Below are 22694 nucleotides of genomic sequence, written 5' to 3'. Positions count from 1 at the left end.
TGGCTTGGGAATTCATTGTTTATAAGCTGTGCATTTTTGCCATCTCCTTATATGTCATACTGCTTGTTTAAAAGTCCTCATGTGGGCCATCATTTACAATGTAGCAAGGCTAGATTGCTATTGTCAAAATATAATGCTGAAGCTAACTGTTCTTGCCTGGGACAGACTATACCATTTCAAATTTCATTGCACAAAGGGCCCCATTGCTCTACTATTTTTTTTTCAACAAAGTGAAAACATTTTACAAACAGCAAAGACTGAATACATTCAGAACAGCTGCTAGATATATTTTGTTACCCAACGTTTGTTATTTTCCAGGGAGAGGCTAGCATTCATCATGAGGTGTGGGCCTAACACTGCTGCTGAGCTGTCAAGTGTTAGAACAGGCATGCACTGTTTGTCGTGTAACAGAGTACAGTGAGAAATTTCAGATTTGTACACTAAGCTGTCATGGTAACCACCATCAAGATTGCAGTTTGTTAGGTATATAATCAAAATTTACAATTACATATTTGAAGTATATAATAAAATAAAATTCTCACAGTAACATTATGTTTCAATTAGGTAACTAGTAATTAAGCCGTAATCAATGCTGATGGTGTGGGTTATTCAGTATTTACTCATGACTTCCATTTTTAGAGCACAGGAATGAAGTTCAGATGGTCAAATGGAAGGACAAGTAGGTAAGTGCTACAGAAACCATAACATCAACACTGATTATTGCTGTTGTGTTACAGCATAAACGTTTATTTTTCATTCTTTTCTGAGTTTTCTGTTTGATGCATTTTGTGGTGGTCAGTCAGTGCGTGTAATGTAAAAGTGAGAGAAGCATTCTCCCATCCACTGTGTGTTTGTTAAACGTCATTAGGTGGATGAAGTCTATTGACACTTTTCAGCCAAGAGGAATATATAATTACAATACACTGCAATATCTATGAATACTCCCCTGAAGTTCAGTGACCTTAGGTTATATAACTAAAAGCAGTAAGGGAATTTAGTCTGCCATGCTGGGAGGTGCATTTCAACCCTCCTTGCAGAAATGTCATAAAAGTGCAACAGTGAGGTTCAAATTTCTCAGTTGTCAAAACTGCAGTTTAATTTTTATAGTGTCTGTACTCACAATACCGGATTGCACACCTCTGATGACACATATATTGCATACATGTAACTCCGTGATTTTAACAACACTAGAAATGAAAAGATAAATACTTTTAGGGATAGCTAAGGACTACCATAGTAAAAGAACTCAAACTTTGTAAGGCTGAGCTAATAAAATGAATATAAAAACATTTAGCACTTATGTCAGAGTCATTTTAGCTGATTGAGCAGATGAAGTGTATGTAATAAGAAGCATGTGTGCAGCATGTGTGTTTTTTTTCATGTTTGTTCTGTGCTTTTTTCTCATTATGTATTTATTTTTGTCTGATCAGTTTGTTTTGATGGAACACATCCATTTACTGCATCCTGTTGTTACTTTTGCTTCATACTGGGAAGTTAATTAAGGGTGTGTGAGGTGATAGCTGTCTTCACTGTTTTGATTACACCAAATGGAAACTCGTTTACTGCTCTAGGTAGTTTATTTTAACTTTATATTGTGATATTTATACATTTTTATTCAGATGTTTTTTCTTCATTTTATGTGTTTGCTAGGACACACACCATTCCTTATCCTTGGGTCATTCCATAAATAGTTTTCAGTACTGGCCTCATTCACCAAAGGTTGTAAGAAATTTTATCAGGATAACAGCTGACTGCTAATTCGCTGTACAGTACAATCCATGGTACAAATAAATTATACATCATAAAAGACAATGTTACTTTTTTCAATGCTTGCTTGTGTATACCATTTAGTTTTGTCTTGTGTTCCTAGTTTCTACAGATGCAACATATTTAATACTTTGACCATTGTACATAATTACTACACTAAGCAGCTCAGGAAAAAAGCTATGTTTCGTGTAGAAAATATTTGCAGTTCATGTGCAAAGTTGATAATGGTCACATTTGTATGTAAAATGCTTCAACTTTTGCAGTTGAGCAAAATGCCCTCCCTGAAAAGTTAATTTTCACATAAAATCTTTTAAGTGTGTAAAACAAAAATGGTCCATTGTCGAGCCGAAATGCATAACAAAAATGTGCATTAATCAATTGAGAAAAATAAGTAAAGTATTCCCAAAATATTTAAAACAGGAAATAAGTTTTTCATTACAGAATTGAATTTTGCATAAAAATTCAGGCTCAGTTAGGGTGGGTCCATGATAATTTGAAGTAAACTTTTCCTTGAATCGTTTCAGTCTCACAGTCTGTCTCCCAAGTTCAAGTTAATGTGTACATCTTGAATTACAAGGGATATGCCTACCTACTTCCATGTATAAGTATAGCACAACCAGACTGTCAAGATCAGACTACAGTGCCAAGCATCAAGCAGTTGCTTTTTCTCTTTTCCAGACTGTTCTATTGTATCACTGTGTAAAGCCTTGCATGTCTGTGCAAAATGTGTTGTAGAAATAAATGTTGCATCATTGCTTCCTTCAGTGCTAAGATTTATACAGAACGTGATATATGGTACATGATCAAGCCAAAACGAAAACAAAAAACTGACACTGCGGTACTAGAACATAAGAATGTAGCACTGTGTAGATGGATTTCAGAAATGAGCAGCAGGGTTCAACACTGGGAATCGTGTGGGAGTATGCTGAGAAGTGTGTATTGTTTTATCTACCAACAGCTGCTGAATTAGTGAAGCATTGCCTTAAGACTGTGCTCCGTGGAAGTTTAATTTATGCATGTTTTTTCTGAGTAAGGCTACAGAACATTTGGTGCCCCCTTTTTGCTTTTTGTGAGCAGGAGAGAAAATGGTGTCTTCACTTCATCTGAAGTCTCTGTATACTTGTAAGGAGTTTTACACCTTTCTTCTCAGAAATACCCAAATGTCATTGCTGTATCAAGCTCCATTTTGACCTGCAGTTCATCATTAGTATGGCCTTTGTAGGATCATATTATAGTGTGATATAAAAAGCTTTAATTTGGACTTCTGTAAACTTTTCATCACCATATTTCTGAGTAGGCTCAAAATATTGCGGTGAGTTCTGTTTGGAATTCAGGATAAGCACAAGGCAAACTCCTTCATTACTCTATCTTTGCATTACTACTAGCTTAAAATATTCACTTCAAATAGTGACATATTAGTGTAAATTAACTGCTTATTATTAATATTCATTGTGTTTCACTGTTACAGCAATAACCTTTGGGATTTCCTGTCTTGGAACCCCATGGCTGGCCTGTATACCAGAGATTTGGCCCCTTCCTGAAGGCCCGGCAGACACCCTCCCCTCTGTCATGAGGATGTCAGAGTTTAAAGGGTCATCAGCTGGGGCCATTGTCTCTTGTTTATTCGTACTGTTGGCATCTGTAGCATCCAGTATTATTAGTACATCAGACAGGCTGAAGCCAGAAATGCAGCAGAAAAAACTAAGCCTTTCATTTCTGAATGTCTTTTTTTATTTTGTAATGTATACTATATCTCTCTCTCTCTTTCTCTCTATATATACATATATATATATATATATATATATATATATATATATATATATATATATATCTTAGAAGTCAGTTAATTCTAATGCTTTCCTACAGTGTGGAAGGCAAATCCCTCATTGTGACTTCTATTCCCTTTGTTTAGCTACTTAGCCCTGAGCACAATGTGCCCGACTGTCCCCAGTCCACTCATTTTAACTATAGGAGTGTTGTACCTAGTGCACTTATTTTAACTATAGGATTGTTAAGTGTAAGGTGAGTCTCTGCAGAAACACTTAGAAAAGTATAGACAGAGCCAGTGGCTTACACCCACCATGGCATTTGCTGGTACCTCAGTAGAGCTCCTGTGTTGGAGGAAAAAATAAGCATCTGAAAGAGAAGGTGATAAAAGAGCCAGATGACAGCATCTCTGTTTCTGCTAGCCCTCTCAGTATTGAGATTGCTGAAGGAGGTGAGGCACTTTTGCAGCCTACTCTGATGATCAAGTGTTCTCCCAAAGCACTTGATAAGACCCCTGTGGAGGCTGCCTTGTCATTGGCACTGTCAGTGTCCACTTGGTCTGAGTCTGCCAGGCATCATATGGGTCCAGAGACACTTGGAAGGCACTGGCTTTTGATGCCCAGACCTTGTTGATTGGGGGGGCAGTACCCCCAGATTGTTATTCATACGGAGAGCTTTGGAGACTGGATTCAGGCCATGGACACCCACCTGTAACTTCTGCCTATCCTAGCTGATGACACAGTCAATACTAGGCTTAAGACAAAATCTAAGAAGCCTACCTTTGTAAGATTTCTTTGACTCAAAAGAGGACCATTTGATATATGATGGCCAGCTTTCCACACGGTTATATTTCAACTTTGAGTCAGAAAACACCCTTGCCTCAGCTTCACCACCAGAGCACAGCACACAACATGAAAGAGTCTTTCAGTTGGGAGGCTCTGGATTATTCTCAGTTCAAGAAGAGGGTCAAGCAGTTACGTGATCTGCCTAAGCACAAGCCTCTTTCTATTCCTCCAGTTATAGAAGTAATGGATGATGTTATCCAAGACAAACCCTGCAGCCTAATTCCCCATCTCATGAAAACCTGACTGGTTCTACAGAGTGCTTGACTCCCTTGGGTACTTGTATACAACTCCTGTGGTAGTCTCAGAATCCTGGGAAGCCATGGGCTGCACTTACAAGATTGCTTTGCCCAGTGACAAGGAGGTTAGAACCCTCAATAGATTTGGCGTGAAGGTTCAGCTACCCTAGTCATGAGAACTTTGAACTGCCAGTTTTACATGGCTAAATGCCAGGAGTCCCTCCTGGTCCAGATAAAACAAATCTAGGGGATGGAAAATAAGGCACTGAAAGAATAGTTGTTGAAACTTTGCAACACCACTTCCTAAATTGCCAAGCATCAAGCAGATTAACTCCTTTGGAGTATGTCATCAGTAGGTATGCATGACCCATGGAACAGTACCTTTCAGACCAGGATAAAGTGGAAATCCTTGTCGCACATCTAAATAAGGATTGCCTCTTTGAACCCCAAACCCAAAGTGTTTTCAAGAAACTGGAGGAGAAGGCAAAGACTTTGCAGAAAGTCACAGATTTTTTGCAGGTCCCTCTACCTAGATTTATCAGAAACTACCCCACTAAGACTTGGTCCTTTCCTGTCTCACAAGCTAAATCCAAGAGCAGAAAGACAAAAAAGATAAATGCTGCAGAAAGTGGCAAGCTGAGCCTAAACACAGGCCTGATGGGTCTCAGCTCCAGCGACCTGGCAGGCAGTAACTGTGATTCTGAAAAGCACCTCCATGCCCCACCCCCTAAAAACCTTTCCCCAAAAGCAAACTCCCTCTCCTTCACTTGCAATATTGTCTTCTTCTTGTTAATTTCCATCTCCCAAACCCAGACTCTGGTTCAAGTCCAAGGTGTAGGACAAGTCAAGTATCATACAGCAATTGGACAGGTGAAATTTGAGGTTACAGTCAAGATGTCCCACAGGACTCTGTCCTAGGCCCATATTTGTTTAGATTGTATCTTTCAGATCTATCTTTTTCATCTGTAGTGTTCTATAATCTGTATGTGGATAACTTGAAAATGGGTAAAACTGATTACATGTGTTACAGATAGGGCACATCCATAAAAGAACTTGGCTAAATTGATCATTTGGGTACAGGAGGATAACATGTTGATAAATACATCAAAAAATATGCATATGAGATTGGGAGATGTAATCTGAAAAGTGAATACTTAATAAAGCACACAATGATTGAAACTGTAGTTTTATTAAATGACCTGTTTATATGAGTAGATCCAGCTTTAAGTTTTTCTAATCATATCAACCAATTTGTTAATGATAGTTATATAAAAATATTTATAAAGTCTAGGAAATCAGAAATGATGAAGTTATTTGGTAGTTACATTAGTCCCAAACTTGAGTATTGAATAACAATATAGAAACCTTATAAGAAAACAAGCATGAGTAAATTTAAAAGAGTGCAGCAGAATTACACCAAGGGCATACATGGATGTGAAAATTTAAGTTATTATGCAAGACTAAAATATCTGAACTTGCACAGTGCCTCATATAGATATTTAAGATATTTAAAATGAGTACTTATTCAGGTGTGAAAGGACATTTAGAGATAACTACTTCTGGGAATGTTTGAGGTTATCAGAATGTAGTACAACCTATATAGAAAATGTTACAGGAATGAGAAATGTACTAATTGGTTCTCTAAGAGGGTAGTTGATGTATGAAACAGACTACCAAATTACATTAAATCAAGTACTAGTTTAGATATTTTTAAGAACTGCCTGGATACTTATTATAGGAACAAGTGCTTTGTTATACTGGCATGCTAGAAGGGCATTATTGCCTGTGCTTGAAACATTTGTATGTATGCATGCATGTATGTATGTATGTAAAGTGCTCCCAATTCTTCTTGTCAGCTCCTGTGCCTTCTTCTGTCTCTCAAGCATTTTCCTTTGCGTCATTGGAAAAGGTTTCACTGGCAAAGTCTCTCTGTAATCTTTATTATCAGAAGAATGACAAACAGAGCAACCCTTTGTTTGATGGCTCACTGTTTGTTGGACAAATGTTTGTATTTCCTCCTTAGCCTGTTCTACATCAAAACATTACTATGATCCTCCAGGAGAAGTATTCTGAAGACAACTAGGTACAGCAGCTTATATTTCACACCAGCCTATTGACATTCTCAGATTGCTGGGATAAATTTGCTTCTATGCTTCTTCTTGTACAGTGAATAATAATTTTCCACAAACACTCTGCTGTCTCCTATTTTTAATACTCTGTCCTTTTGCTGCAGTTTTTTCAGGATCAATTCTTTCTGCTGGTATGATTGCATTTTTATTAATACAGGTCTTGGCTGCTTTCCCATGGCAGGGTTTAGAGCATACACACAGCATGCCCTTTCAATTAACAAATCCTGCTGTGGAATACCAGTTGAGTTGCTTATTTGTGCTTTCCTAAAATTAATACAGTCTGCACCTTTCAATTGCTGTGGTGCAACAGAAAATCTTAGGTTTTTCCCTGTGTAATCTATCCTCTAACTCTTCTTGAGCAGTCTCTTACTCAACCACCCTTTTCTTCATTTCGACCTCTGATTTTTGCAGTTTTATCAGTTCAACTAAAAAGCTGTTTACAGCATCTTCCATGTTTTACAGCGTTTTGTTATTTGAGTCAATATACTTCTTCAATTTGTTTTTATTTTAATTTGCTCATAGCACATTTGATTTATTTTTTCCTCAAGATTACTGGAAGCTATGTCGTGCACCAGACCTTGAGCTTGAACTGCTTTTTGCTTAACAACTGCAAGATTCTCTCCAGTCAGTTTTTCCTCTTCACATTTTCTAGTTGATTTTCTTTCAGACTCTCTAAGTTTCTTCTTTGCTGGCATCCAGGTTGTGCACTTACTAGTCAGTAACTGAATTTGCTACAACCTGCAGAGTTTCTGTCCCTTTTCCTCTCAGTTTCTTTTTTCACAATGAGAGAGCTGAAATCGAGCTGTTGATCAATATGCAGCCATCTTGGAAGTTCCACCTGCAAGATTGTAGTAGCAGACTCACTCCCTTTTTTCAATAATGGCAAACTATCACTCAAGAGAAACTGATTCTGAACCACATAAGTTCAGAGTACAAAATACATTTCACCTCCCTTCCAAGATTTTCAGGTACTACCTCTTCTAAACAAACAACTCAAAGAGGTGCAGGTTAAAGTTCAAGTGTTGTTTCAGCAATGGTCCATAGAACTAGCCCATCAAATGGAAACAGGAACAGGGTTTTACTGCAGTTTATTTCTGGGCCCATCTTGGGCTTCACAAAGTTATACAACGTCATCTGGGCCCTCAAGTTCAAAATACATACTTTGCAGAAGCTTCAGTCTCTGATTCTTCCTCAGTCATTCTTGGTCACATTGAATCTGAAGGATGTCTACCTCCACATCTCTGCAGCTGAGAAACACAGGCAGTACTTTCACCTCAAGGCAGGGTAGTTTCACTCTCCCCTTGATTTTCAGCTTTGTACTTCTCCAAAAGTTTTTACCAAATTTTTGGAGCTATTATTAGCATTTTGCAGGATAAAGGGCATCCACATTTACCCTTATCTGGACAATGGCCTCATTCAGACAAGCACCTTGGAGGAGTTAAGAGCATACCTCCAAATGATGATGGAATATTTTTCAAATCTGGGGTTGATTTCTCAGCCTCCAAAAGTTCAACCTCCTCTACTCCACCAGGGTAATATTCCTGAGGTAGAATTGGACTTTGGGACCAAAAATCATTCCTCCTTCTAGAAAAAAATCCAGTTCCTTATGCAGTACTTCTGTTCCATCAGGCAGTGGGAGAATGCACCTGCCAGGGAGCGTCTCATTGCTCTGGGGTTCATGGCCTCCTGTATCCTCATTATACTCTTGGCCAGGATGCATATGAGTAAAAATCAGCCATACTTGAAGAATGTGTGCAGTGAAAACCAATAGCCCTTACAAGCCCAAATTCTCTACCACCCTGTATCAAGAAGGAACTCCTCTGGTGGACAGAACTTGCCACCTGAATTCGGAGTTTGCAGGTGCTCACATCAGATGCCTCAGATCATGCCTGAGGTGCCCACTTAGGAGAATGAAAGTACAAGGCACAAGAGACAACTGATTCAAGAAAAAACACATCAACATGAATGAAATGATGGCGGTTCAAAAAGTTTTAATGGCCTTCAAAGAAAAACAGACACCAGGTACTTTACTTATAAGGACAGACAACACCACAGTGATGTGGTGCATCAACAAACTAGCCACTCATATCCTCTGTACTGGATGGCCAAACAGGTTTGTGAGAGAGCAGAGGAGATGAGGTTAGACTTCATGGCACAGTACCTGCCAAGCATAGAAAACATCCTGGCAGATACCCTCCGCAGATCTCTTGTAGATCCTCACAACTTGATACTCAAAAGGTAACTATTCCTCAAACTCACAGATAAGTGAGGTATGACAGAGACAGACCTTTCTGCCTGAGGCAAAAAAATACTGAATAAAGATAAAGTGCTTCCAGTCTTTTCTGGTAGCTTAGGGTTTTTAGGCCAGTGATCTTCTTAGTTAGGAACCTCTGAGAAATGCTGAGTTGTTTGATAGGTCTAGTGAGGTACATCCCAAAAGGGAGCATTGTGTTCAGTAATTGACCTAATCAATGCTGAATATAAGGGGAACAGTTATCTTTTTAGATCTGGATGACATTTTGTGCTACGTCGAAGGACTTTCTGACTACTGTTGTTAATGATGATCAGAGGAGAGGAAATTAGCAACCTGAGTCCAAGATCCCTAATAACATTTTCATTTTGAAGTGGGGTATTAATAAATGCATGTTGGGGGAGGAGTTTGCCTACCAAATGGGATGATGCAGTACTTTTAGTATTTAATTTAAGCCCATTTAGTACATCAGGTGTTTATGAGTTTAAGTTCTTGCTGAAGGGCTTGGGCTTCAGAGGTGGATTTGACAGTGACTCCTGGTTTGCAGTCATCTACAGACTCATTTAACCAGAGATCTTCATGGTCCGGAGATCAGAAAATAAGAACCAAACAAAAGAGTCCGAGCATTGAGCCCTGAGGGACCTCACTAGTCACCTTCATATTCTCTGATGAGGCACGTACCACCTACACTATGCAAGTTTTGTATTTAAGCCATTTTGCTGCCCTTCCTATTTCACAGGAACCTATTTATAATGCCTTAAACATACTAACTAGGCTAGCATGGGGGTGGTGTCAAATACCTTGTTTACGCCAAGGCATGCAATGTGCACAACATGACCATTGTCATCAGCCTGTGTTACCCTTTCAAAGAAGTTAACTAAGTTCATTAGGCAGGATCTGCCATTGACAAAGCTAACTGCTGCAGGTGTAGTCAGATGAGATTTTTAATGTCATAGTTTATTGGATCAGTTATAGTATATTCCATGGCTTTGTAACTGAGACTCATCAGGCTGATGGACATATAATTCCTGGGGTCAGTGGTGGGACCACCCTTATAGAGTGGCACCACTACTGCTGTGTGCCAAACTTAAGGGACAAAAACAAAGGCTAAACTCAGGTTAAACAGTTTAAGGAGCGTCTCTGCCAAAGCTTGTATTAAACAGCCAGGTATTATCAGGTCCCATGTTAGAAGTATTTTTGGTGTTGAGGAGCACCATTAGTGCATGTTCTTCAGTGACGATGCATTTGCTAGCATGTTGGCAATGTTCATGTGGTCAGAGTAGCTGGATAAGTTCAAATCAATATGTGATGTTATTTCCTTGGAGAAGGAAAGACTTCAGTCAGGACCAGAGTCTTGCCTGCATCTGTGACTTGCATCTCTGCATATTCCCCAGGGTTTTCTGCCCCAAGTCATTCACTCCCATGTGGATCATCACCGTGTCATAGTCACATTTGTTAGCTGAAATGTTTTAAGGGCTCTTGAGATGTTAGAGATCCTGACACCAGAAACACAACTCACCAGCATCTGGTCCTTGTCTAGCCATGTGAGTGAAGAATCGGCGTGCCTGACTATTGAGTCACCAAAATATTTTTATTTGTAGAAGAATGGTCCAGTATACTGGATTTGAATTAATTTGACTCTTGGTGATTCTTTACTGAAAGCCTGCCTAGTGGTGTGTTGTTGGAGCTTTACTAAGACCTAGTCCTCATGGGTCTAGGATAACACAGCATTTCTTGTGTTAATAATAGTTCATTATCTGTGAGCATAAAGTTACTATACTGCCTAAGGATACCAAGTGATATGAGGATGGCAACAGAAAGGAAACAAGCTGACCCTCTATCTTGATCAAGAGATTGGGATAATTTAGGATTTCGCAGTAATATATCTAATTTAATAAAGTAGTTGCTGGGCTTTGGAGGAATGCAACTATGCAAAATTTTTAAAGGAGAGTTTACACAAAGTTGTTATATAAACTGAATGAGGTAAATTAGATTTAACTGGTAGGGTACACGGCCTGACTGAATAAAGTAAATTGAATAATTTAAGTTGCAAATGTGACAATAGACAGCACAGAGTTGCTAAGCAAATGTAAAGTGTGAGTTGCATTGAGCAATTGCAGTCTTATTTGTGCAACATAGTACACATATGGGTTACAAAAGGCAATGTAGAGTAGTTCTGGGCTTCTTAGGAGAATTTGGAGGACACATGGTGCACAGAGTGGTTTGTAGCACAACTGAAGGTAGCTGGCTGTAACTCTAGTACAACTAGTTATGCTAACTAATAGGACTTGGGAGAGAAATGTAGCTATTAAGACAGGTATGGGTGAAGATGCCTGCTCCACTAAAGTGCATGTTGCAACTCTGCTATTCTAAGCACAAATACAGGTAGTATGCAAAGTAAATCAGAAGCAGTTTGTAGCTAGATTATGGAAAAAAATGAACACAAAAAGTATACAGTTTTCACAGTAAACTGAGTAAGATAGGCTTAAAAGAATAAATGCCTTAAAAATAATAATGTTTATGCTATTCAACATTCCTAAAGGGGCTATATTAATATATAGGTAAAAACAGTGACGGACGGTGACTGTGTTGTGGGATAGGGGCTGCAGAAAACAGCTGAGTGTGCAGGGCTAGCTGGAATGGAGCAGGGCTGTATTATGGTCAGGTCAGATTTAAGAATGGTTGCAATTTTACATAAAAATGGTCATTTGCAAGAACTCTCTGAGAAAGATATTGCATTTGAGGCACATGACATGATTCTAATAAATCCACTGCAATACCCCAAAACCCACAGTCAGTAAACACAAACTTATTGTCCCTGGTTACACAAACTACATACTTAAGTACACACATTGTAAACAGATGCTATTATCCTGTAGCAGTTTTGCACAGTGACAACTAAAGAAAAGGGTAACATCCCTGCACCGCCTTACATATCATTTTCATTTCAAGGTCAATCCAAGTCTCACACACACATACATCAGAATAATAAGTTGGTGCCAAACCAGCCATGCTCAGACTCTTAACAGGGGCATTGCAGTCATCCTACTGAAAATGGCTTAAGAGATGCAGTTATTGAAAAATGTGTTACTAACAGCATAGCTAAGTGACAAGAAAAAAGCTCCATTATTACTTCAATCCACAAAACCTATCATCTCGAAATTCATGAATCACAGGAAATGATGTTCAAAATTAGCAAAGTGATTCTGCAAAACCACCTAAAAAATCCTATTAGAGAGAGTATATGAAGCATACTTGATAATTAAGTCTAGAAAAAGAGCAGATCACATTATGTTTTGGCTATGATTGTCCAAAGAGGATCAACTGATAGTAAAACCTGTCACATCTATAACACATCACAAAAGCAGTTCCAAACTTATAATTATATCTCAGAAAATTCCAGGCAGACTACGGAGTAAAGTTGCTTTACATTTATTTTAGTTAAAGCACAGTCAGTATGTCATGTAGTCTTAAGTAAGCATCCTGAATTATCACGGTAAAAGACGACTCTTCACCAACTGCTGTAACACTGTTGAAGTAATTTTTTTCTCAACATAATGTTCCTGATATATTTATTGGAATTTGTCTCATTCAAACACACCCCAACCCTTCAAAACTAGATAATGGACTGTTTAACTGACTAAATAACACAATTAGTTTCATCCATAAATTGCCAACATGGTCATCAGTTGCAGTTACTTTACTGTCTATGTACACTTCACATGTCTGATTGTTATCACATGAATGGATGAATGAATGAATAAATAAATAACAGCTAAAGTAATTTACCTGAACTCACTGCTGTCAGACATATAAAGTGTAACCTCACTGTGCACACATGTGCATATATGCATGCGTGCATGCACACACACACACACACACACACACACACACACACACAAAGATGTGCCACAAATTACAGCCACTTTATTGACTGTGTACACCTCAGATAGTTCAGTATATAAAGACAAGACTATACAATAAGTTAACTACTGTTTTTGTAACTATATGAGGAAGTTAAGAGCTAATAGCCAACACTATTCAAAGTTAGTCCACAATAATATTGGTCACTCTGGCCCAAAGGAAATTGCTAATATCCTAGCTGACAAATTTAGTGCAAATTTTACTTTACCTATTGTTATAGCTGTTTCACAGATTATACAATCCCAACCACCTCTTTAATTACAATGGAACAAGTTTTCTTAGCCCTCTTTAAAAGCTAAGATCACCATATCCATGGGCCCTGATAACATACCAGGTTGCCTGCTTATTAGTACAAAATATGGCATATCTGAACCCCTACTTAGCATCTCAAATCTAAGCCTTTCCACTAGTTATCACATTTCTGAAGCCTGGAAAGCATCTGTTGTAATACCATTACAGAAGGGTGACCCAGATACAACCCTGGTAAGTATACACCCTTTCGTCTCACTAGTGTCGTATGTAAAGCTGTGGAGTATATTATCTCAGACCTCATTAATCTGGACATTGAGAATCTCATAACCATGGACCTTCATAGGTTCATTGGTATATACTAGGCTAACGACCACCAGGGCCTTTATAAGCTTAGACACACAACCCAATCAAACTGTGTTCTCATTTAACATGTTTATCTGTTTGGAGGAGTATGTTTGATAGGAGGTTGCTAAAGGTTTAGTGGGGATATGTTAGTTAGAGAATATTTACTGTCAGTCTCTGTCTGTCAGTCTTCAGAAATATGGCTTTTCTAAAGGAAGGTTTTGTCTCTTTAATCCCATGAATTTCTTTGAAAAAGTCATCAAGGCAGTCAGCTGATAGTGATTATGCAGTACATACAGCATGCCTAGACCTTTCCAAGGTCTTTGACAGTATTCTTCATGCGGATATTACTGACAGACTTGTAAATCTGAATGAAAATTCTTATGTTATATGGTGGAGAGCTAACTGGCTGTCTGACAGAATTCATGTTGTTAGAGTCAGAGATGTCACTTCTGAAAGCAAAAAAAGTTACTAGTGGTGTACCACATGGATTTTTTTAAGCCCTCTCTTATTTGGCATCTATTTCTCAGACCTTTAGGCCAATACTCCTGGCCTATGGTTATCTAAGTTTGCAGATGACTGTAAAGTGGGTGGTGGTCAATCTTTCACTGTCTCAAAATTGCCACAACAACGGCTAGACCATGTCAACATCTGATGCATGGACAATGGTCTCAAGTTAAATGTGGAAAAAATGTAGTATAGTATTTTTGGTGCACAAAACATTTTTACATACCACATAGGTGGCACACCCCTCCAATCAGACACTGTAATAAGGGATATAGGTACTGCTGTTGTTAATTCAAAATAGAACAAAAAAATCTCCAAACTGCTAAAGGATTCCAAAGTAAATACATTTTCAAAACAGAAAAAAAAAAAAAACAGAAGTCTAACACTCGAAGTATAGCACTTTTATTAAAGGAACAACACGGATAAAAAAGGCAAAGCTTTCGAGTGTATAACTCTTTTTCAGTGTATGTCTGCAATAGTAGTGCCCACATTTACCCTTAATCAAGCCATACATCTCCTGTTTTCTTTCCTCATCCCCAAAACAAGGCTGAGAGAATCTAGCACTCCTTGGAAGTCCAAAGCAAATGAGGCCTTACTTATACAAAAGGACATTAGAATTTCAGATTATACATTTCTGTCCTTTGCACACAAGAAAAAAGGAAAAAGGGAAAACCAGTGTATAAACAATCACCATGTGGCTGTCTCACTGTATCTTTTTTTCTTTTTGCTATTCTAACCATTAAAAGAGCTTAGAAGGACATGTGAGGCCACACAACACAAGGGGAACAGAATCTTCTGTAACACTTCTCAGGGGTATTGTTGCGCACAATCCATGTTGGGGGCTTCCACAAGATCTTCTGTCCATATTGTTAGTAAATATTGTTAATTATACAATGCCTCCTCTAAAACGTGCACGCTGATTGGCCAGCCCAACCAGCGTGCCCATTGTAAATCCCTCAATATACTAACGGAAAAAGGTCCGGTCGCCCGGACTTTTTCCGTTAGTATAAAACACTGTCTCGCTATGTTAAAAGAGTTTAACATAGCGACACAGGTTTAAAAAAAGCAACGCAGATCTCCGTTGCTTTTTTAAAGCTGTCTCGCTATGTTAAACTCCTTTAACATAGCGACACAGTAAAAAGCAACGGAGATCTTGCGTTCTCCATTGCTTTTGCCCACAGCTCTGATGTACTGCGTAGGCATGCGCAGTACATCAGAACTGCCGCGGAACACCAGACAGCTGCGGAAGGGCAGCAAAGAGGCATTATACAATGCCATTATTTAAGAAAAGTAATTATTTCTTTTCTTAAATAATGTCATTGTATAATAGCAATAACCCACGCCTGGGTGTGGATAATGCTGGATTTACCCACGGTTGTCTTTGTTTGGTCCCTCGGGCTTCGTCCTCGGGACCAAACCACGCCAACCGTGGGTAAATCCAGCATTACCCACACCCAGGCGTGGGTTATTGCTATAGCAGACACTGCTTCTTGAGTGAGGCCTGAATGAATAATAAATATCATAGAAAAGCATGTTGCTGTTCCACGCTTGTGGTAGAAAACATGTTTTACAGCTGTATATAACAAAATTAAATATTTTAATGCTTTAAGTTTGTAAAATGCTTGTCACAGATGTTTATTTCCTTAGTGTAATAATACCCTCCATGATGGGTATTGGGCAGTACTGGATCCTTCTAGAATAAATTATGCCCTTCATCTATAGTACTGGGCTGCCACATACTTCTTATAACCTTACCCAGTTCTACCCTTCCTATCAGGCGTTATCATTTTATTTTCTGCAAATTTAGTTACGCTTTGGTTATGCTTTAAAATACATAAAATATATTGACCCATTTTTTTTTTTGTTAAAGTTTCATAGCATACAGTGCTCCTATGAGTAAGTCTTCAGAAAATCATGCGAGAGTTAAGTAATTCAATATTTTTCTGAGTTATTGTAAAATTCAAGTGTGAAATCATGTTATGTGACATAATTTGTTGGATTTTACTGATGTTTAAAGCCCGAAGAAGCAATAGACTACAACAAACAGTTGTAAACCCTGCCTACAAACAATACACTTATGATTTTTATTGACTTTAAAAAAATGTCAGGATAAAGGAGTAGCAATACCTAGATATGGTTATAGACATTATGGACAGAATGAAGTTACCAATGGTTTTGTTTTCAGACTCATTATTAATGCACAGAAGTTTAACTTTGCTTTTATTTTATTTTCCAGACATAGATGAATGTGCTGAAGATTACAACAGATGTGGTAGCCATGCTGCTTGTATCAACTTTCCAGGAAGGTACAGATGTGAATGCCAGACAGGTTATCGTTTTGCAACAGATGGTCGCACATGTGTCCGTAAGTGTTATTGCTTTCTTACACTTCTGTAACTGTATAGCAGAAATGGTAAGGTATAGCTGCAGATCCTTAAGACCATGTCATTTAACTTTCTTATGTGGTTCATTGAAAGTGATCTGCTCAGTGTCTGGCCATCTCCATCTTTGGCAGTTATTTCCTCTCCCAGTGCACCTGAGGTTTTATTCCTTTACCACCATTCCTTCATGTCTTACATGTTATGTTGGGACCGCTGGAACTTATGTTACACACCATAATACCTAGGAGGTATTGTGGAGTCTAAAGAGGACGGCTCCTGTTGCCCACATGCCACATCTCTTGTGTCCTTGACAGGCACAAGGTAAAGCAAGTGTGAGCCATAGCAGGCTAGCAGTTTACAGAGGTGCATGTTCCAGCACAGCTGCCACTCATCAATCAGTGTTATTTCTTCAGCTGAGTTTATCACCATAAGATCTCCCACACAAAAAAGTGCTGCTTTGTTTCATCTCTCATCAGCCGATCCCCACAAGTTATAAGTTGCTCCAAGCATCAAGTCATATGGTTCAAAAAAAAAGAGTATCATTGTTGCTAGAAGTCACTTAAAACATGAGGCTTGCTCCTTTTAATCTCCTTCAGACACTATATGGCAACTTTTATTTTTTAGTACCTTTACTTACAAAAGTAATTGACTTTATCACTCTCAGACTTTCTGTTCACCCTAAACATATTCTGTTGTGCTTTAATTTTCAGTGTTAAGAATACAGCTGTTGTAAATATATACAATGTAATAGTATTGTGCAAATGCTCAACTCCCCAGAACAAAATTAAAGTTTACTAACTGTGCAGCATGAACTGTTCTTGAGACAGTAAGCATTATGCGTGTTTATAAAAAAATTATTTCTATATTTTTTCTAATAATTCAGAAACCTACTTATAAACAGATGTTTAGCACAGATGTAGATCACACTACAGTGGAAAAAAAGGCACATTTCACCACATTGGCTAGCTGACTCCTTTCAGGGCAAAAACGTACGACAATCTGGACGTTCATGAGTGTAAACTTTTGTTGTTTCCATCTCACCATTTTGTAACTTGACATTTTGGCTTTTTGAGAATTTAAAGTTGATCCATCTATATATACAGTGGATATGAAAAGTTTACACACACCTGTTAAAATGCCAGGTATTTGTGATATAACACAATGAGACCACAATAAATCATTTCAAAACTTTTCCCACCTTCGATGTGACCTATAACCTGTACAATTCAGTTGAGAAACAAACAAATCTGTTAGGGGAAAAAATATAAAAAACAAAAAACGTACAATACACTGGTTGCATAAATGTGCACACCCTTAACTAATACTTTGTTGTGTGCACACCTTTAAAGTAATACTTTGTTGAAGCAATACCTCTACTTTTCCAATACTTGTACTCTGTTCCTCCTCCCACTTTTTGCAGCCTGTCTCTCTCTCTTTCTTGTTGTAATTGGTAGCCTCACATTACTGTGTAATCACACTGGCCTTCTTCTCTTTTTGCCTGCTTGTCACACTTCTGTCAATAGCTCCAAGAATTCCATCCTTAACCCAGTTTTGTACCTTGTTTACACTTGACACAGAGGGACTTAATACCCACATGGTTGTAATAAAGATTGTCATGCTAAATATCTGGTTATTAAAAATTCAGAACATGATTCAAACTAAACAAAAATGTTTCACATTTTTGAAGGGAGCAAACCTCCCCCATGCTCTCAGTGCGAGAAAAGACTATGCCACCCCCATCTCCCTATTAATATATTCCCAGTACAAAACCATGGCAACTTGGAGAAACATATTACAAAGCTGTAGCAAAGTTATACAATTTGGAGTGGTCAGGGAGAACTATCCATATCCTTCTCGTTTTTTGGGGGCATAATGATTTTATTTGCCAGCACTTTTGGCAGACTTTACTTTTGGTGAAGGTGTCACATCCTAATAGTAAGTCCAGTAACTCCTTCCCAAAAGTGAAATTTCTTACTGTTATTTGCCACTTCAACTTCTTTTAAAAAAAGAAAGATTATTTGAAAGAGTGGGAAAAAGAGAAGTTCCAAAATTCCACAAAAATAGTGGCTCACTGGAAACAATAAGAAATACATATTTTATTATCAACATTGAGGTCCTGAGGGCCATTCGGATGATTCGGATGGTTCTGGTCTCTATGGCTGTTTTCCTAAGCAGAGAAAAAAAAGGTAAACCCATGCTGCAAGCCTGTAGTATGACTAATTATGAGTCAAATGGAAAGTAAGAGCCTTGCAGCTTAAGTAATACTTCAAAATACATAAAGATTAACTTCTTTCTATTAGAATACTAAAATCTGTATAGGTGATTGCAAGCTGCAGAGTATATTTTGAATGCTGAAAGAAAAGTCAGACCTCTTAAACGTAATATTCAAAGTTGTTCTAACCAGTACTTTTGTAACATTTAAAACAGTTTCACAATATTTGTAACAAAAGGAGAAGAGGTAGTATCATCCAACATGGTAATCCTTAAAAACTATGTAAGCAGTTTGAATGCTAACCTAGAAATTCATTTTAATATTGTGGGCAGTATGCATAATAACATTCCACAGTATTAAACATCTTGCAAAATTTAACAGACCAGTATAGTTTAATCAAACCCTGGATTTCATTAACGCCTACACAGCAAGTGAACAAACAACACAAGCTTTTAAAGGGAAAAACTCTGCTCTCTCCTACAGTTTAACTCAGTCCTTATGTTTCTTTTCTCCCTACAGTATGGTTCCAGTAGTGTGTAGATACCAGAAACCTGCTTGTACTTTTTAAAACTTTTATTACCTTGCATTGGAATCAAAGGAAGAGAAAGCCCACCTTCTTTTTTTAAGCTCAACTTCTCACATACTTTGCAGAGGAATTCATCTCCACCTGCATGACTTATGATAGACACAGTTACATCTGTAGTTTACCCTGTCAGGTACTGCTGTCAATCTTAGATGGGCAATTAATCCTGCTGATTTCAGGGACACAACAGCTGATATAAAAAAGACAGAAAGCTGTGGAATTGTTTTCCACTGTTTTTACTGCAGAGAGCCAGAGAACCTAACACTCCCCTTTCATAGCAAAACAAAGCAATTAGATCAGTCAGAGGTTTAAAGGCTGTTGTCATATCAGCAGCAACACAGTATTGAAATGCTAAGCTTTAAATGTTGGTTATTTTTCATAGTTTGTATGTTAAGATAACTTAAATGTAGTATGAAAGGTTTTTGTGACATTCAGAGAAAAGTCAGAAAATATTTTGTTCTTGTAAAGTATCAACACATTTACCATTTTCAAGCCCCCCCCCACAGGATATGACTATGACTGCAGAAAGAGAGACAAGTGGGAATCTTATCAACTAGGTGCACTGATAATGTTCATAAAAATGGTATTTTATGCTTTTTTGTGACATCCTTCCAGAGGGGGATTGCATATCTGGTACATGCAGATCAATGGTAAAAGATTCTCACTGACTTTGACTCAGTCCTTACATTGTTAGAGTGTATGAGCATTTTTTAGTCCACAAAGGAAATCTAACCATTGATGGCAACCATATTATACAACTGAATTTACGTTAACATACATTTACTATGTGCTCTTGCATTAAAAATATTAAGAAAAGGAAATCAGAATTACTTTAAATGAACACAATCACACACATACATACACACACACACACACACACACACACACACACACACACACACACACACACACACACACACACACACATAAATCTGTGTGTGCGTATGTTTATATGTAGACATACATATGCAGTTACACAAAATGTCCATTTTGATTTGTTTTTCTTTAAACGACATGAAGTACACACATAGGCATATATTGAGTTCTTCATTATGCACACGCAGACACACACACACACACACACACACACACACACACACACACACACACACACGTGCAAAACACACTCATGTGTTTGTACCCATGTACTTAAGATATTTTTAAATTCATATATGAACGAACACAACACACATTTTATATATATGTATGTGTATATATATATATATATATATATATATATATATATATATATATATATATATATATAAAGTGTGGGTGTGTGTGGGTATGCAATATTGTGCATACAGTTCATTACAATTTGTTATTTATAATAAAATTAACATAGTAGAGTTAAGCATTATTAATGTATACATTCTGATAAATGTTGCTTAATGTTTTACTTATTCAATGCCACACATTGGCTATGTATTGGACATGCAATCTTTGTCATTGTCTTTATGTCAGTACTTTTTTCTTTGTATTGCTAAGTACATTTATTACTTGTTATTATCTTTGCCAATGTCACCCGAGTCATGGCTGAATAGGGTCCTGGGACCAGTTCACTTCCCTGGTTACTGAAGTATAAATAATTATGAAGTAGAAAAGGAGGGGTGAACATGACAGAAATAATTAAGGAACTAGTAAAGCACATTTTAATTCTGCATTATTCATGGGAGATAAAAAAATTCTCACTGAAGGCATTGGGAAGTAGCAGACAGACTTCCTTTGGAGTCCTGCCACTTATCACCTGTACATGATACAGATCATTTACTCTAGTGAGAGTTTTTGTACCTCAGCATGAGAATATGGGGGAAAGGCTGGCAATTCTTTTAGAACTACAAAAGAATCCCTTTACAAAATCTTGCTATTTACCTACTTTCTTTTTCCGAAAATAGCTAACAGGTTTTTATAGCATAGAACAAGCTCTGACAGACACATAAATGAGGCTCAGTCAGGGAAACATAGAAGTAGCTCCATTACAGAAGGTGTATTTAGATGACAGTGCTTCACAGTCCTGCCTTTCTATCTTAATGGTATGAAAAAACAACACCACTTCCTTATGTCTAGCATGATTCATATAAGGAGATCTTGAAATGTATTCTGGGAAGAAGGAATGAAAGCAAGAAAACAAGATCACATTGCTTAAGGCCACACAGTAAGCAAATGAAGGCTAAAGGAATCAAACCCTGTATGTATCACACCACAGGAAGTAATGTGCTAACAGCTCATAGCCTTAATCCTCTGAGCTAATTACATGTTTTGCTTCACAACAATAAAACACAGTGGTATGTAAAGAAATTATGGAAATAGAAGGAGCAGCCACTAAGCTGGGTCTTCCACTTCTATCCTCATTAACAAAAGAGTTACAGGATCCAACAGCTGTCTCTCAGGCTAGCTCCCTTGTCTCTTTCTCTGCTCCCAAACCAAAAATTAACCATGAGTACCTTGTATTGTGATTGAGGAGCTCATTGTTCAAGAGATACTATTCCAGTGAAAAAAAAAACATATGACTGTAAAGGAAATATTTAATGTTACCTGTCCTAAAGACACTGAAGCCCTCCCAGACAGTGTTACCACCAGGGACCCCACAAACAGAAACATACACTACTAAAGTGGTGTATTATAGGCGTAAAGGAGTTATCATGTCACTCTTACCAGTTATGCTAACAAATAGTGATTATGGAAACAGGTGGTCTTTTTAAATTCTGAGCAGGAAAGGGTTAAACCCTCATGGGAGGACTCTTCACAAAGCTGGTTTATAGTAAAAGTGAAGCAGCACAACACAATGAACAATCAGCTTTTCTTGTTCTGTTTCAGGTTGTTTCATCCTTTATCAAGGGCAGTTTTTGAAACTTCTGGTATGTTAGCCCATAGTTTGCTTTTTCTGTTTCAGCATACATACATTAAGTATTATGTTCCTTATGTTGTTTCATATGCAAGGAAGATCACTGCTGGTCTATCATTTCATAAGAAGGAGAGTTTAGAAAGTAATAATTAACTTCAATCTTTTTAGATAATTATTAGTTATTGGTAAACATTTAAGAAGGTCTTGTTTACCAACCTCTAGCTTGCTTAATGATGATTTATTGCATTGCAGGTCCTGCCAACCCAACTTGATTACAATTTTGTGAAAATGTAATATAGGAAGTTTAAACTTATGTTGATTGAGTACTAACCCTTTTATTAATAACTGGATCAAACTGAAGCTCTCTGAAAGGATTGAGTAGTCAAAATTAAAGGTTACAGCTCAAACCTTTTATTAGTTGTCAGTGAAATACCAAACTTTTCTCTGTTGTAACAGTGCTATATGATTTCTTTATGGAAGGAAACCTTAAGGTTTAGTTAAAATGTGTGGATGATTGCAAACTGCAGGTAACCATCAACTCAAATAAATGTATGCATTGTACAAATCAGAACATCAGATTAACACTAGAAACCTGGGCAAATTTTAGTCTGTCTGAAGTCAACTTTAAAGTAAAATCAACACATCATCAGTCT

At 37.6% G+C, this 22694-nt stretch overlaps 1 protein-coding gene across 1 annotated transcript in view; it reads left to right on the top strand.

The window, feature by feature from the left end:
* NID2 (nidogen 2) overlaps nt 1–22694 on the top strand; it is an 891289-nt gene that overhangs the window by 401326 nt on the left and 467269 nt on the right. The window contains exon 10 of the mRNA XM_044074330.1: nt 16257–16385. Coding sequence (XP_043930265.1) covers nt 16257–16385 — 129 coding nt within the window. The remainder of the gene's footprint in view (nt 1–16256; nt 16386–22694) is intronic.

The sequence above is a fragment of the Protopterus annectens genome, chromosome 6.part0 (genome assembly GCF_019279795.1).
Source record: "Protopterus annectens isolate FY-2018-M chromosome 6.part0, PAN1.0, whole genome shotgun sequence".
Taxonomy (NCBI): domain Eukaryota; kingdom Metazoa; phylum Chordata; order Ceratodontiformes; family Protopteridae; genus Protopterus; species Protopterus annectens.
This window is presented reverse-complemented; position numbering and strand designations above follow the sequence as displayed.